General features: G+C 36.3%; 1 protein-coding gene across 3 annotated transcripts in view; it reads right to left on the reverse strand.

Moving 5' to 3' along the window:
• fancb (FA complementation group B) overlaps positions 1 to 12,886 on the reverse strand; it is a 20,040-nt gene continuing 7,154 nt past the window's right edge. For 2 of the 3 annotated variants that reach the window (XM_028435245.1, XM_028435243.1), the window contains 6 exons: positions 12,446 to 12,574; positions 8,950 to 9,122; positions 4,893 to 4,970; positions 2,574 to 2,989; positions 2,267 to 2,507; positions 1 to 790 (listed from right to left, as the gene is read on the reverse strand). In XM_028435245.1, coding sequence (XP_028291046.1) covers positions 388 to 790; positions 2,267 to 2,507; positions 2,574 to 2,989; positions 4,893 to 4,970; positions 8,950 to 9,122; positions 12,446 to 12,574 — 1,440 coding nt within the window. In that variant the 3' untranslated portion in view covers positions 1 to 387. The remainder of the gene's footprint in view (positions 791 to 2,266; positions 2,508 to 2,573; positions 2,990 to 4,892; positions 4,971 to 8,949; positions 9,123 to 12,445; positions 12,575 to 12,886) is intronic. The other variant, XM_028435244.1, reaches the window with a different exon arrangement.

Consider the following 12,886-nt stretch of genomic DNA (forward strand, 5'->3'; position numbering starts at 1 on the left):
AACGTGTAAAAGAAAGTGATTTATTTCATTCCATCAACTGGCAGTAGCTGTATAAAAAAGCACAATCATCTCCTAGTATACATAACAGACAGAACAGAGGCAATGACAGACATAAACAGGCAAAAATAACAAATGAGCTGGTTATATTAACAGAACAGAATCAGATCACTGTTGTGAAAACCAAAAATGAAATGTCCTTTGTCTGCACATTAAGTGACATTGTTGGATTGATAAAACCCCCTGGAAAATGATTATAAATAATAAAAATTAGCTTAGTAACATCAATGTGTTATTACACACATGCACAAATTCAGTCAAAACCACTTTATCTGGAGGAAAAAAGAGTAAACTGTATTTATGTATTAAATATTAGCAGAGCAAAGTACACTAACTAGCTAAGAGAGCTGCCAAATCCCCATCCAGGTGGACTTTGGACATTCTTTGCACCAAGCTACGATACTGCCCTACATCTACCAGAGAGCTCAAGCTCCTTTTACTCCTCTCCACTTCCTGCTGCCACCCCTCCCTGCATGTCTGCAGCCCCTCCAAACTACCTGGTTCAGGGATGTCCTCGTGTCCAACGATGCTCCTCCTCTCTGTATCCTTTTTGTCTTCTTTACAGAGCAGCAGCAGCGTCAAACACTCTTTGAGGGACATCACCTCCTTCTCCAACACTGAAGCGAATGCTCGTGCTGTATCTGGATGTGTGGTGCCTCTAACAGCCTTCACGGTGCAGGATGTAGGGAGGAACTCCATCAGTGAGTTCAATAACTGGAGCATCTGAGAGTGGCTGTAAAGCAACACCAGGGACAGAATTATTTATCACATAAAATACATAGAAACCAACCTTTAAAAAATGTGTCACACTTTTCTTTTTCCTGTCATTAGTGGGCTGACGCGACGCTTACCTGCCTGTTCAGAGTTTATGAGCAGGATTTGTAGTTTGAAGTGATCTACTTGGCACCAAACTCTAATCTGGGTGATTTTAGGAGGAATATTTCATGCAGCCACATTTCTAAGCAAACTTCAAAGCCTTGTCAACTTTGAATCTATGAATATAAATGAGTGCTGGTCACCTCTAGTTGAACCACAATAATATATACTGTATATATATAGCTATTGCCCAAATACAGTCAACACACAGAAGTGATATATTACAGTTACACATCAGCTACAAATTGAAAATATTTATCCCTCATTAATGTCAAAGTTTCAAAAATTCCAATCTTGGTCCGTAATTAACCGTTCTTTATGAAATTTGTCTCGGTTATGTTATATCGAGTTGGTTCTTCTATTGCCACACTGAGTTTAAACTGGGTTGTGTTGCATTTTATGCTGCGGTTCAGGGACAAACAGAGCTGAGACTTTCAACATGGCTGCTGCTTGGTTCAAGGGTGTGTAATGTTGGAAGCGCCAAAATCTGGCGCTTGACAGAGGCTTGCAGTCTGTGTGCTCTTGTTTTGTTTTTGTCATACCCTGTAAAAAAAAATGTCTGTGAAATTTACAGGAAAACGTTAACTTGCAACAGAATAATAACATAAACCTGGAGGAAAAAAATGTGTGTTAAAATCACTGTGAAATTCAATAATTTCTAAAACAAAATGTTTCTGTTACAATTACAGGAAGAATGTAAGATTATTATCATTATTTATTTATTTTTTTCTAACTACAAATCATAAGAATAAAAAAAACAGATATAGAAAAACAGATAATTTGATCAAAATCACAAAAATATTGCAAAAAGGATTTTTGGAAGTTATTTTAGCAAAAAACAGAATATAACTGTAAGTCACTGTATATGTTTATGGCGTACTTTAAACATGATTAACGGATTGCTGAAAATGAATTACATTTAAATTCAGCTTGTTTTGATCATAACAAAGTGGGTCTAGTGTTTTTCAACCTTTAGGTTGGGATCCCATGTGGGGTCGCCAGGAATTTAGATGGAGTCGCCTGAAATAAAAAAATAAAAATCTGTCAGAATCAGAATCAGAAATGTTTTAATGGCCAAGCACAGTTTTTAGGACAGTACAAGGAATTTGTCCTGGTAGTCGGTGCGCGAAACAAAAAATAAACAAATTGTGTTTTATGAAAATGGTACACATTACAGAAAGTTCAGTACATCCAGCAAGTTTATTTTGTCTTCTAAAAATGAAGTTTGTCTGAAAAATGAAGCCTAAGTATATTAGAAAGTTCAGTTAATCATTATTGTGAGTAATTGTGATGTAAAAACATCTTTTTAGTGTCTGATAATGGAATATTTTACCTGGAATAAACAGACAGCTCCCCCCGGAAAGGTGTTAACTGATGCCATCGCAGAAGCATTGGAGCGGATGGGCCAGCAGAGTTGACCAGTACATACTGGGTGTTGACTTCTACCTTTTTACCACACACTCTTTTCTCCATCCAGCCATTGATATCACACAGGCTGTAGTTGGGAGAGTCTATAAGGAAGTGCCAGCGCTCCAGTACAGCCAGCAGACACAGCAGGTCCTTACTGGCCTCATCTGCACAGATTACACATCAATAAGCAACATGTGTCTGGATTAAAATTCTCACTTTTGCAGATTTACCTGTTTTGAGTTGAGGGTTGGCCAGAAATTGGGTTTGAGAACCGTCATGTATATCTAAAGCAACGTGACCACAAAGCAGGACAGCAGGTGTTGCGTTGCTTGCGAGGGCAAAAGCGTCTTGTCTGTGTGTGTAATGGAGCATGACACGGCACTTGACGCAGCCAGAGTTTAACAGAGGTGCCAGCTCGGTCAATGCAGTCACAGCCAGTCGGCATGTGTTGAGTTCATCCTGTCTGCTGGCGTCGTGCTGCCTGCTTCTTTTGGCTGCAGGCTCTGAGAACGAGGAGGAGGAGGAGGAGGAGGAGGAAGAGTTGAATTCAGGGAGCAAGGACGCTTGGCTGTGGGTTTGGGTGACTGCGGGTGTTGTACTCTGGCCAGACTCTGTCAGGATGGATAAGCTCACGCTGCTCACGGCTCTACAACAGAAAATAACAACACCTCACTAGCAAAGAGATATCAGCATCTCATCAGGATCATCAAACTAAAACTTCACAAAAACAGTCAAATAACAGATTTAGTGTGTGTATGAATCAGGGTTGGGGTCAATTACAATTACGTCTTCAATTATCCATGTTCAATTACAATTCAATTATGATTAGGTTGACCAGCATGTTTTTCATTTTTTTTCTTCCTTTGTCTGCACTACAAGAAGTACAATCTATGTAAAACAAAAATGCATGTTTTGTTATTGCAATTAAATAAATAAATGTATTTCATTGCATAATTGTGGACCAGCATTTTTTCCAATTACAATTTCCCTGAAAGTCAATTACAATGACATTATCAATTACAAAAGTTTAATTACAATTACTGAGCCTTTAATAAATAACCCCAGAAAACATAACCTTCCTCTTGTGTTAGCTTTCTGTTAGCATGTCTTATGATAACAGGTCAGATTGACCCATGTCTTAAATCAGCCGTAAAATATTATATTTTTTTTAATTTTAAAATAAAATAAAAAATGCTAAAAAATATTATCTATCATTTAATGCCTGGGTTTCCAAAGTGGGGTACGGGTACCCCCAGGGATATGCAAATTGTCACAGGGGGTACATGAATGAAAAATAAAAATTGGAATTTAAATTGACCAGCAGTCAAGAGCCTCCATGCATTGCCACAAATTACACATTAGCCAATGTAAGACTACACATGGTTACAGATTATTATTATTTTATTATATATTATTCCTCAACAGGATAGATAAAAAAATTAAATGATCCTGAAGAGAAGTGATGTAGTGGGAAAAGTTAATATGTAAGTACTTACTTACTTACAATACATTTAATTTTTATCAATTATAATGACACCATAATTGTAATTATTATGCGAGTTTACTTATAATTGACCCCAACCCTGGTTTGAATAAATGGCTGAGTGCTGGGAAAGTGATTAACTGTAATTATTTCAGGTGGTGAGGATGCAGCAGCTGTGTGAGAGCTCCAATCACAGCAGCACAACGTGGGCTCTCGAGGCTGTTGTGGTTTTCATCCACACGCTTTCAAAAAAGGGAAGAAACTAGAGCAGGTATGGGTAGACGGTGGAATCCAAAGAGCTTCTTCTTCTTCTTGCTCCCACAAAAACCCAAAGAGGGGGTTATTAAAAACGTGTTTCCATGGTGACCACAGAGCGACCCTTATCTGCCTGGGAGTTGGGCAATCACAAGCCATTAAAGAGGCAGTGTTACAAAGAGAGGGGGGTATTTACTAGAACTAATCATTCACGTCATTATGAAGGAAGGTTTTTTGGGGTAAATTACTCAATTAGAAACACTGTCTGTCAACATTAACTCCTTTGTTTTAGATATATCTAATCAGGCAGGGATGATGCAGCATAACGGGCAGACAGCAGTGCTTCTCAGCAGATTCTGTTAGGCATCGCCCTCAGCGAGCTTAAAGTAAACCATCATAAATTGTCAAAAGATTGTGATTGCGATTATTTTTATAGCAACACTATAGTAATCATTAATCCATTTTCTGCAAATTACTACAGCTTTTAATTTATAAAAAAAGAGCATTGCTTTTACAGGGTTTCCACAGCTTCAGTCAAATTAAATTCAAGACTTTTTAAGACTTTTTCAACCATTTGAAATTAAATTTAAGATCAATGTCACAGTAAACAACTGGGAGAAAAAAAAACGCAGACGTGCAACTGGTGGCCCACAGAAAATACACAAAATTACAGTAAAATACACAAATAAAACACTAAAATAATCAAAATCACTCTAAAAACACACAAAATGACTACAAAAATACCAGAAATCTACAAAACAACTAAAATAAAAAAAAACTTCATTTGACAAGCAAAGTTTGTTAAATTTACATTTCCCCATGTTGTTTAAAGTCCACTGCTCCCACGTCACTGCTTTCTAGTAGGTTCCGCTGTCGTGATTGCGAAATGCTACGATAAATTATAAATAAAAAAAAACAAAACAAACGATACCATTTATTTCATAAAATCATACTTATGTGTTAAAATGTAAGACTTTTGAAACATTGATTATAGACATCTTAATGACAATTAAGGCCTTATTTTTAGATTCACGGATTTAACGCCTTTCAAGACTTTTTAAGGATGCGCGGGAACCCTGTTTTACTTCATTACTAGGTTGGAATACTCTTGAAAACAGAATAGTTTCCCTGTTAATCTGCTTAATTGTACCAAACACACAGTTCACATTTACCTACGTCATGTAAAGAATCAATCTAAACTAAATTACTCGCACAATGATTTGTTTAAGACAGTGTTCCTCAAATGGGGTACGTGTACCCCTGTACACCACACGTATCAAACTCAAGGCCTGGGGGCCAAATCCACCCTTTTGTCTGCTCAAAAAGGTAAAACTGATTAAAAAAAAACATGAAACATTTATTAAATTACCAACTAATTTCTCCAAATTCCCCAAAATCAGGAAAATGTAAGTGAAGATCCAGCAGGGACTGATATACTCACATACTTAATCATTTATATATCATTTATACATGGAAACATTAATGTTGAATTTACTCTTTTTCCACCTAAAATCTGTGGCCCACTTAAGCTCAAACTGGTCCGTGTTTGGCCCCTGAACCAAAATGAGTTTGACACTTCTGGAATACGCGATGGCACTACAGGGGGTACTTGAGAGAGGGAGTACTTTGATACTGCCATGTATGACATATTGTGTACAACTCTGGGGAACCACTTTTAAAACCATAATAAATTATTATGTTTTATTGCAAAAAAAAAAAAAAAAAAAAAAAAAAGGAGTACTACTGATAAACAAAGCAGGATATTATAACCACAAATATTCATTATTTGTCAAATCAAAATTGATTACATTTAAAAAATATTGTTTATTATAAAATAACATAGATAATGTTGAAATTTTTTTAAAAAATACTCTTCCAGAAGGCATTCAAAAATACTTCTCACTACAGAGCAGTAACTATAGCCTAAGAAATCAATTTATGTTTATTTTACCAAAAGCAAGATTAGTTGTAAAACAAAGATGTCTGTCTGTTGATGTTGATTTAAAAAAAAAATGACACAGTAATTACTTTCAAAAAGACAATGTCACAATATATTTTAGCAGTAGAAATATGTTTGGGATTTTATTAAACTAGTACAGTGCCCGTCGGAAATATGTATTCATATAGTGGGAGCTTAAGTAGAGTTGTCAATTATGGGCAAATGAGTATGTGTTTGAGGGTTGGTGTACATACTCTGTACTCTGTAGTGTTATAAAGGAATATATGTGTGGGTGCAAAGTAAAACAGCGAGAGCGATTTCCATGATTTAATTCTATGGGACATGCACATGATAAATTAATAAATAAAGTTTGCACCAATTTAGGTAGAATCTGATAAGACAGATACATTCGTACAAATAAAACTATTTATTTAGCATTTAACATTTCTTAGTCCATGAGTGCTTATCATTCAAGGTTAGTAATTAGGCAGACTGAGAATAACCTCATCAATAAATCATGTGTGTGGCTCACACTTCCAGAGGAAACATGGTGTGTGTGTGTGTGTGTGTGTGTGTGTGTGCGTGTGTGTCTACCTGTCCATCTCTCCTCCATGGGCTCACTCTCACACATACGCACGCGCATCAGCCGCGTGCATGCACTCACGTGTGTGTGTGTGTGTCACATCAGGTTGAAATGCTTGAGAGTAGGGATGTAACGATTCACTCAACTCCCGATACGATTCACGATACTGGGTTCACGATACGATTCTCTCGCGATTTATTTTACAAAATGGGAATGTAGAAAAATGATGATTGAAAAATATTCCTTTATTTTTTGGGGGGAAAATACTGTACTATTTTCCTTTTATTTTTCATTGTCAAAAGAATCCCTTGAAAAACTATTCAAAACAATGCAATTTAACTAAAAATAAATCTTGAATGAAATAAATAAAAGAATAATACAAATGAAGAAGAAGCCTATTAATTTAAATTCTGGTTCTATAGTAAACAATACAAAACTCTATAATAGTTCTTTTTCTTTTTAAAAGTGCAACTGAAAATGTATTTTGTGCCTTAACAATTGGACTTTAAAAAAGAAAACCAGTCTGCACTGTATTTGTCAGATATTTGTTTGGACCAGCAGAGGGCGCTGGTAATCCAGTGGTCGGTTGGCATTCAGATATTCTAGCAGTGAAGAAGAGATGCTATGCTAGCAGACAGAGCTAATAGAAAAACGTGACTTTTACAGATATTCACGTAATATTACACATATTCTTTCGGTGCTAAAGGGGTAAGGAATCATTTATGAACATGTTTAAGAGTAGAAGGCGACCAGAAAGAAAGTAGTAGCAGATTCCGCCCGCCGCCTCAGCAAGAGACAAAAGACAAGAGAAGGATAAATATACAGCGCCCTCTGCTGTTTAAAAAAAGTACTGTGATTCAGTTTTCAGGGAATCGATGTGAATCGTGATACCTATGAATCAATTTTTAACTGCCTTACGATTAATTGTTACATCCCTATTTGAGAGCTTTGCTAGTATATCAGTGTGAGTGTGGCTCAGACGCCCCTCCTCCCTCTCCGCTGTCACGGTCTGAGTTTACCTCCGTACTGAGATTATAAACCTAACTAACATAATCCAATAGACAAATAAAATGTGTCACTTTGAAAACAAAAACAAACAAAAATGAATTAATTTGTTTTTAGAAAAAATTCATTTTTCTGTAGTGCGCATATACAATCTCAGTATGATGTGAACTCAGTACATGACACCGGTCTAACCCTGGTGTAACCTGCGTAGATGCCGCGGTGATTTCAAAATAAAAATGAAGTAAACGTTTTGAAACGTAATCACCAAATAAGTCCAAAATAATAGATGCACACCATGGGGCCATGCGCAAGCCGCTCAAAAAGTTTCAGGTCGAACAGACGCCGCATCTGGGAGAAATTCTCTCTACACGCGCGCACACACAGAACTTCCTTTATTGATTAGAGAGATGTTGCATATAAAAGAAAAAATGCATATGCATGTGTGTATATATATATATATACACCGTATTTTTCGGACTATAAAGGGCACCGGATTATAAGGCGCACTATCAATGAATGGGTCTGACCGGGTCTATTTTCATACATAAGGCGCACCGGACTATAAGGCGCACTGGTTTGTTATTATTATTATTATCATTATTATTATTAATAAGGCTCATTAAGCGAAAAACAAAATAGTCAGAAAAGTCAAACTTTATTCAACTCATTAACAATAATTCTCAACATTGTTCGGGTTTAACACAAAATATAGAACAACACACTCACTTTTTCAGTTCAGTATGTTGAAGCACAGTACTGGTACATATCACTCCACAAGGTGTCTGACTACGGTAGCCCTGAAGCGCCAAAAATCCATCAAGTGGTGCAGCTTCATAGTTTACCAAAGTTGTACTAAAACATTTTGACATAATTTCATACTTAAGGCGCACCTGATTATAAGGCGCACTGTCGATTTTTGAGAAAATTAAGGATTTTAAGTGCGCCTTATAGTCCGAAAAATACGGTATTTGCATTATTTGAAAAGAGGCAACTCAAATGTACTTAACTTGAATGTTATTTATGTTGGGCATAGAAGCATTTTTGTTTCTGCCTGTTTCAGTTTTGTTATATATTTTTTAAATTGTGATTTATACTTGAATATTGTTTTTGTTAGACTGAAACAAACTGATGTTATCACTAATTCATTCCACCATTATGGTCTACAGTAGCTTTTTTAAGCAGTATTCTGAACAAAATGTTGCATTCAGAAGTAAAAGAAGGTTGTACTTACTTGGAAAGTATTTGAGCCGGAGAAGTTTGAAAACCACTGGGTTGAGACGTTGTCATGAAAATGTTGATTGCTAATGCTCACATCTTGGAACAAAACAGACGCACACTCACATGGAGTTGTCGGTTCTAAGCGTTACTCCCACAACCAGTCGGCCCTCACAGATGCGATGCCACAGCTCATCAATTTGAGGTTTGGGACTGTCGTCTGGCACATCTTGCATCTTGTTATCCACGGCATCATCGTGCAGCTCAGCATCGCAGTCCCACAAAGCAATAAGGCCTTCCTGGACAGAAAGTGCAAAGACACGGGCTGTAATAAGCATAGACAAGCATGAGAATACAACGGCTGTTTATGTCAAGCAGACCGTTGGGTTGTGATCTAAATGTGATGTGTTGCTGACAGAAATATGGCAAAGTATGCAGTGCATCATTAAAACTCTTTTTTTTTTCTTTCACTCTAACAAGTTTGAGTATTCATTGTGTCTGGTTATTGCTTTGACAGTTAACATGACTGAACCAATCAGGCAGTATTGATTTCTGACAGGGAGCAGCAGTGATTCACGACCTCAAAGAAGCTCAAAGGCGTCATTCCACAGGGATAAACATAACCTGATGATCTGTGTGTCAGACAAGAATCACTATATGGTGTGTTCAGACTGGAACACACTGTAATCCACACATCCCTCACCAGTTTAAAGATGATGACATTAGAACTAAGGTTGTCAAAAGTATTGATACCTTTAAAAAAAGAAAAGAAATCAATACTAAACCAATGTATTCATATACAATACTCACGTTAAAGATTTAATTTTTAAATTAAATTTCATATTGTGTATTGTTGGAATGTCAGTGCTAAATAAATATATTTTCATATATTTTTTGATTGATTTATTCATTGAAGCAATAATATTGATTTAAACAATTGCATTGAATTACTATTTATAGCCATAAATGTAATGGTACTGATAATTGGCAAAATAGTGTTAGTGTTTCGACCATGGTTTTCTTATTTTCACTTTCGACCACGGATTTTAATATCAGTGCATCCCTCCTTGTTATCATAGTTGAAGTTTATTTTTGCTCAAGTCTTTATTATTATTTACCCTGTGGTCCTGTTAGTTGTTACATGTTGTAATAGAGGATATTTTATATATTTTTTTGCATTTATCTTGTTAAGAAAAATATTTCTATATTTTAAATTATCCCTATCGGCCTCCAGGAGAATGACAGAAAAACAATAATCATTGGCTAAATTACCTAATAATTCACATCCAGATTTCTCAGTCCCATCAGATTCAGTGAAACTCCACAATATGTTCAGGATCTCACTATTTTCCCATGGCTTTATCGACTGTAATCATATCTACCTGCAACTGAATCACAGTTTTCCAAAATCCTATAATTTCTTACAAACAATCCCACAAAATGCTCTAAATTATACAAAAATTGGTCACAAAATTATAGAATTTCAGATAAAAGATTCAGCACTGATATCGATCATTTATTGCTTTAATAGTGTAGGTGCATTACATACTACTGTATATATGAGGTATGAGTGGAAGTGCAAACTAGAATGTAAAAAATCTGGAGCCGATTTGAGATCAAAACTCTCTGTATTTGATCTCTGAGTGAAATTGAGTTTGACTCCCCTGTCTCAGGGCTATGTACTAAGCCCTCTGCTGTTCATCAAAAACCAATGTGGCTTTCCAAACAATCACTATATTTATTCAATTTTAGGGCTGGGCAAAAAAAATTATTTCATCGATTTATCGAATTTGTAGATAAAAACTAGTTTTATTTTACAAATTGGAGTTTAAAAAAATTCAATAATAATTTCCCACCACAGATTTTTCGGACAGATTTTTGCGTTCCGTCCGAGATGTGAGCCAGCCCCCCTCTTTGTTTATATGTGTTTACCCTTTGAGTAGGCTATATGTGTGTGCCACAGGCATGTTTAGTTTTTTATTCACACTATGCTGAGATGCTAAGGGAAGAGTTTATCATTTTTTTAATTGTAATGTTATATGTTATAAAATATGTAGATATCAGAAAATTTAAGCTACTGTGAAGTTGCTGTTGCACTTTTGCGTAAACCTGGATTAAAGCTTGAAATTGTTGAATGACAGAGCTTCATTTACTTTTTATTTTGGGATTGTTCTATGCATTTTAACTCTTGAGGACAATCACAGCAATAAAGTTGCACTTTTGACAATATATCTGATGTCTACAGTCATTTTTAACTGCATTGAAAAAAATAATCAAAAATCTAATCAAAAGTCGAGATTTTTTTTTTTAAGGCAAAATCGCCCAGTCCTATTTTTCAGATGAAATCATACATAACAGAACAATTACTGATGAGAACCAAGGACCAGGTGGCAGATCTGCCATCCTAGAACCATTTAGTGTTCCTATGAGGAGGAGGAAGTGTTGTAGGGGCTGCGAAAAGAAACGTTGTCGTGACACCCAGAATCTGCAGTACAATCTCCAGTTCTGTCACGGTGCAGCACAGGGAGGCTCTGCTGATCATGATGAAACCTGACCAGTTATCATTGAAGCAGCCTCTCCATCGCATGGAGACGGTAATAATTCTACACCACCTGGGTCACCGGGAGGACCCACAACATAATCGAAGACGGCGGCACACACCCACAAAACAAAGTGTTCACACCTCTGCCATCAGGGAGAAGCAACACAAGTGTCAGATCCTGATTATCCAGGTTTGCTAAGAGCTTTTCCAACAGGTCATTAGAGTCCTGATCACTGCACCACAAAGTCTGATCCACTGCCTCCCCCCAAAACACACACCCACTTAATGATTGTATTAGGGCTACACAGCTGCACAACGGCACTTTCTTTTCTTTAAGTTACGGTGTCAATTTAAAAGTGTATGGTTCACTGAATAGCTTTACAGATAAGTGTGTATGTATTTTGTATCTTTCTTGTTAGGGAGAGAGCAGAATTAGTCCATTATGTGGTGTTTACAATGATAAGCTTGTTAAAAGTTGAATATAATTTCTAAACATACATTTTTAATTTACCACTACTAAACGGGCATATTATTTATTTACAGTGTAAATCATAAAATGTCCTTGTTAAATCTAAACATTTTTCATCAGATTTCATTAATAAATGTTTCTAAAACAAGTTCTTCAACAACATAAACCGTCTCGGTTCCTTAATGATCTTATTTTTTCTTAAAAATATAAAAAAGGTAGAAATATTAGCCATAAACCCCATACGTATTAAATGACTCATACATCTTAACACCACCAATAAATATTTAATCGTAACTAAACCATGAATTTTAAAATGCCATGATTGTGGGCGGGGCTTCTGGAGCAGTTAAGACACACCCATTCTATAATATAAAATCTCCAAAGAACAATCTATGCTATGCTAACTAGCTACTCAATACTCACTAAACCTCTTTATTCACAATTCTCTCCAATATAAGCTACTCGCCACAGACTGGAGTCATAAGGTCTTATAGGAGGGGCGGGGCTTACAGTACTGGTTCGTGACCATTATCAGCCAATCGCAAAATGTGATTGTTTTGGGGTGCATTTACTCTTTACTTATTTTTCTTGTGTTAATAACATACACGTACCTGCTCATATGGCGTGAGGGCCGCCTCTCGTCCTGACATCACATCCATCAGAGCATTGACCGACAGCTGCAGAACACGATCTTTTACTCGTACTTCTTGCTGTAGTTCTTGAAGAACGTTCATTCCGCTCTAAAAAGCAGAACAAGCTGATGAGAAACACAAACAACTGAAGTTCAATCAGGGTTAGTCTGGTGTGTTAAGGGAGAATAAAAACAAGATGTAAAGACAGTTGTACCACCATTTCAAAAGGTTATATTATAGGTTTGTGTTGTGTTGGCATTAGGACTGAACGATTAATTGTATTTGCGATATTATCGCGATATCACAAAACGTGATTTTCTAATCGCAAAGGCTGCAATTTTTTTATCTATATTTTTTTGTCTTGTCCTGTCCTGTTAAGTTCAGAGAGTGTTTAAGAAGTGCAGTCCACATGTCTTAAAC

The sequence above is a fragment of the Gouania willdenowi genome, chromosome 21, assembly GCF_900634775.1.
Source record: "Gouania willdenowi chromosome 21, fGouWil2.1, whole genome shotgun sequence".
NCBI lineage: Eukaryota > Metazoa > Chordata > Actinopteri > Blenniiformes > Gobiesocidae > Gouania > Gouania willdenowi.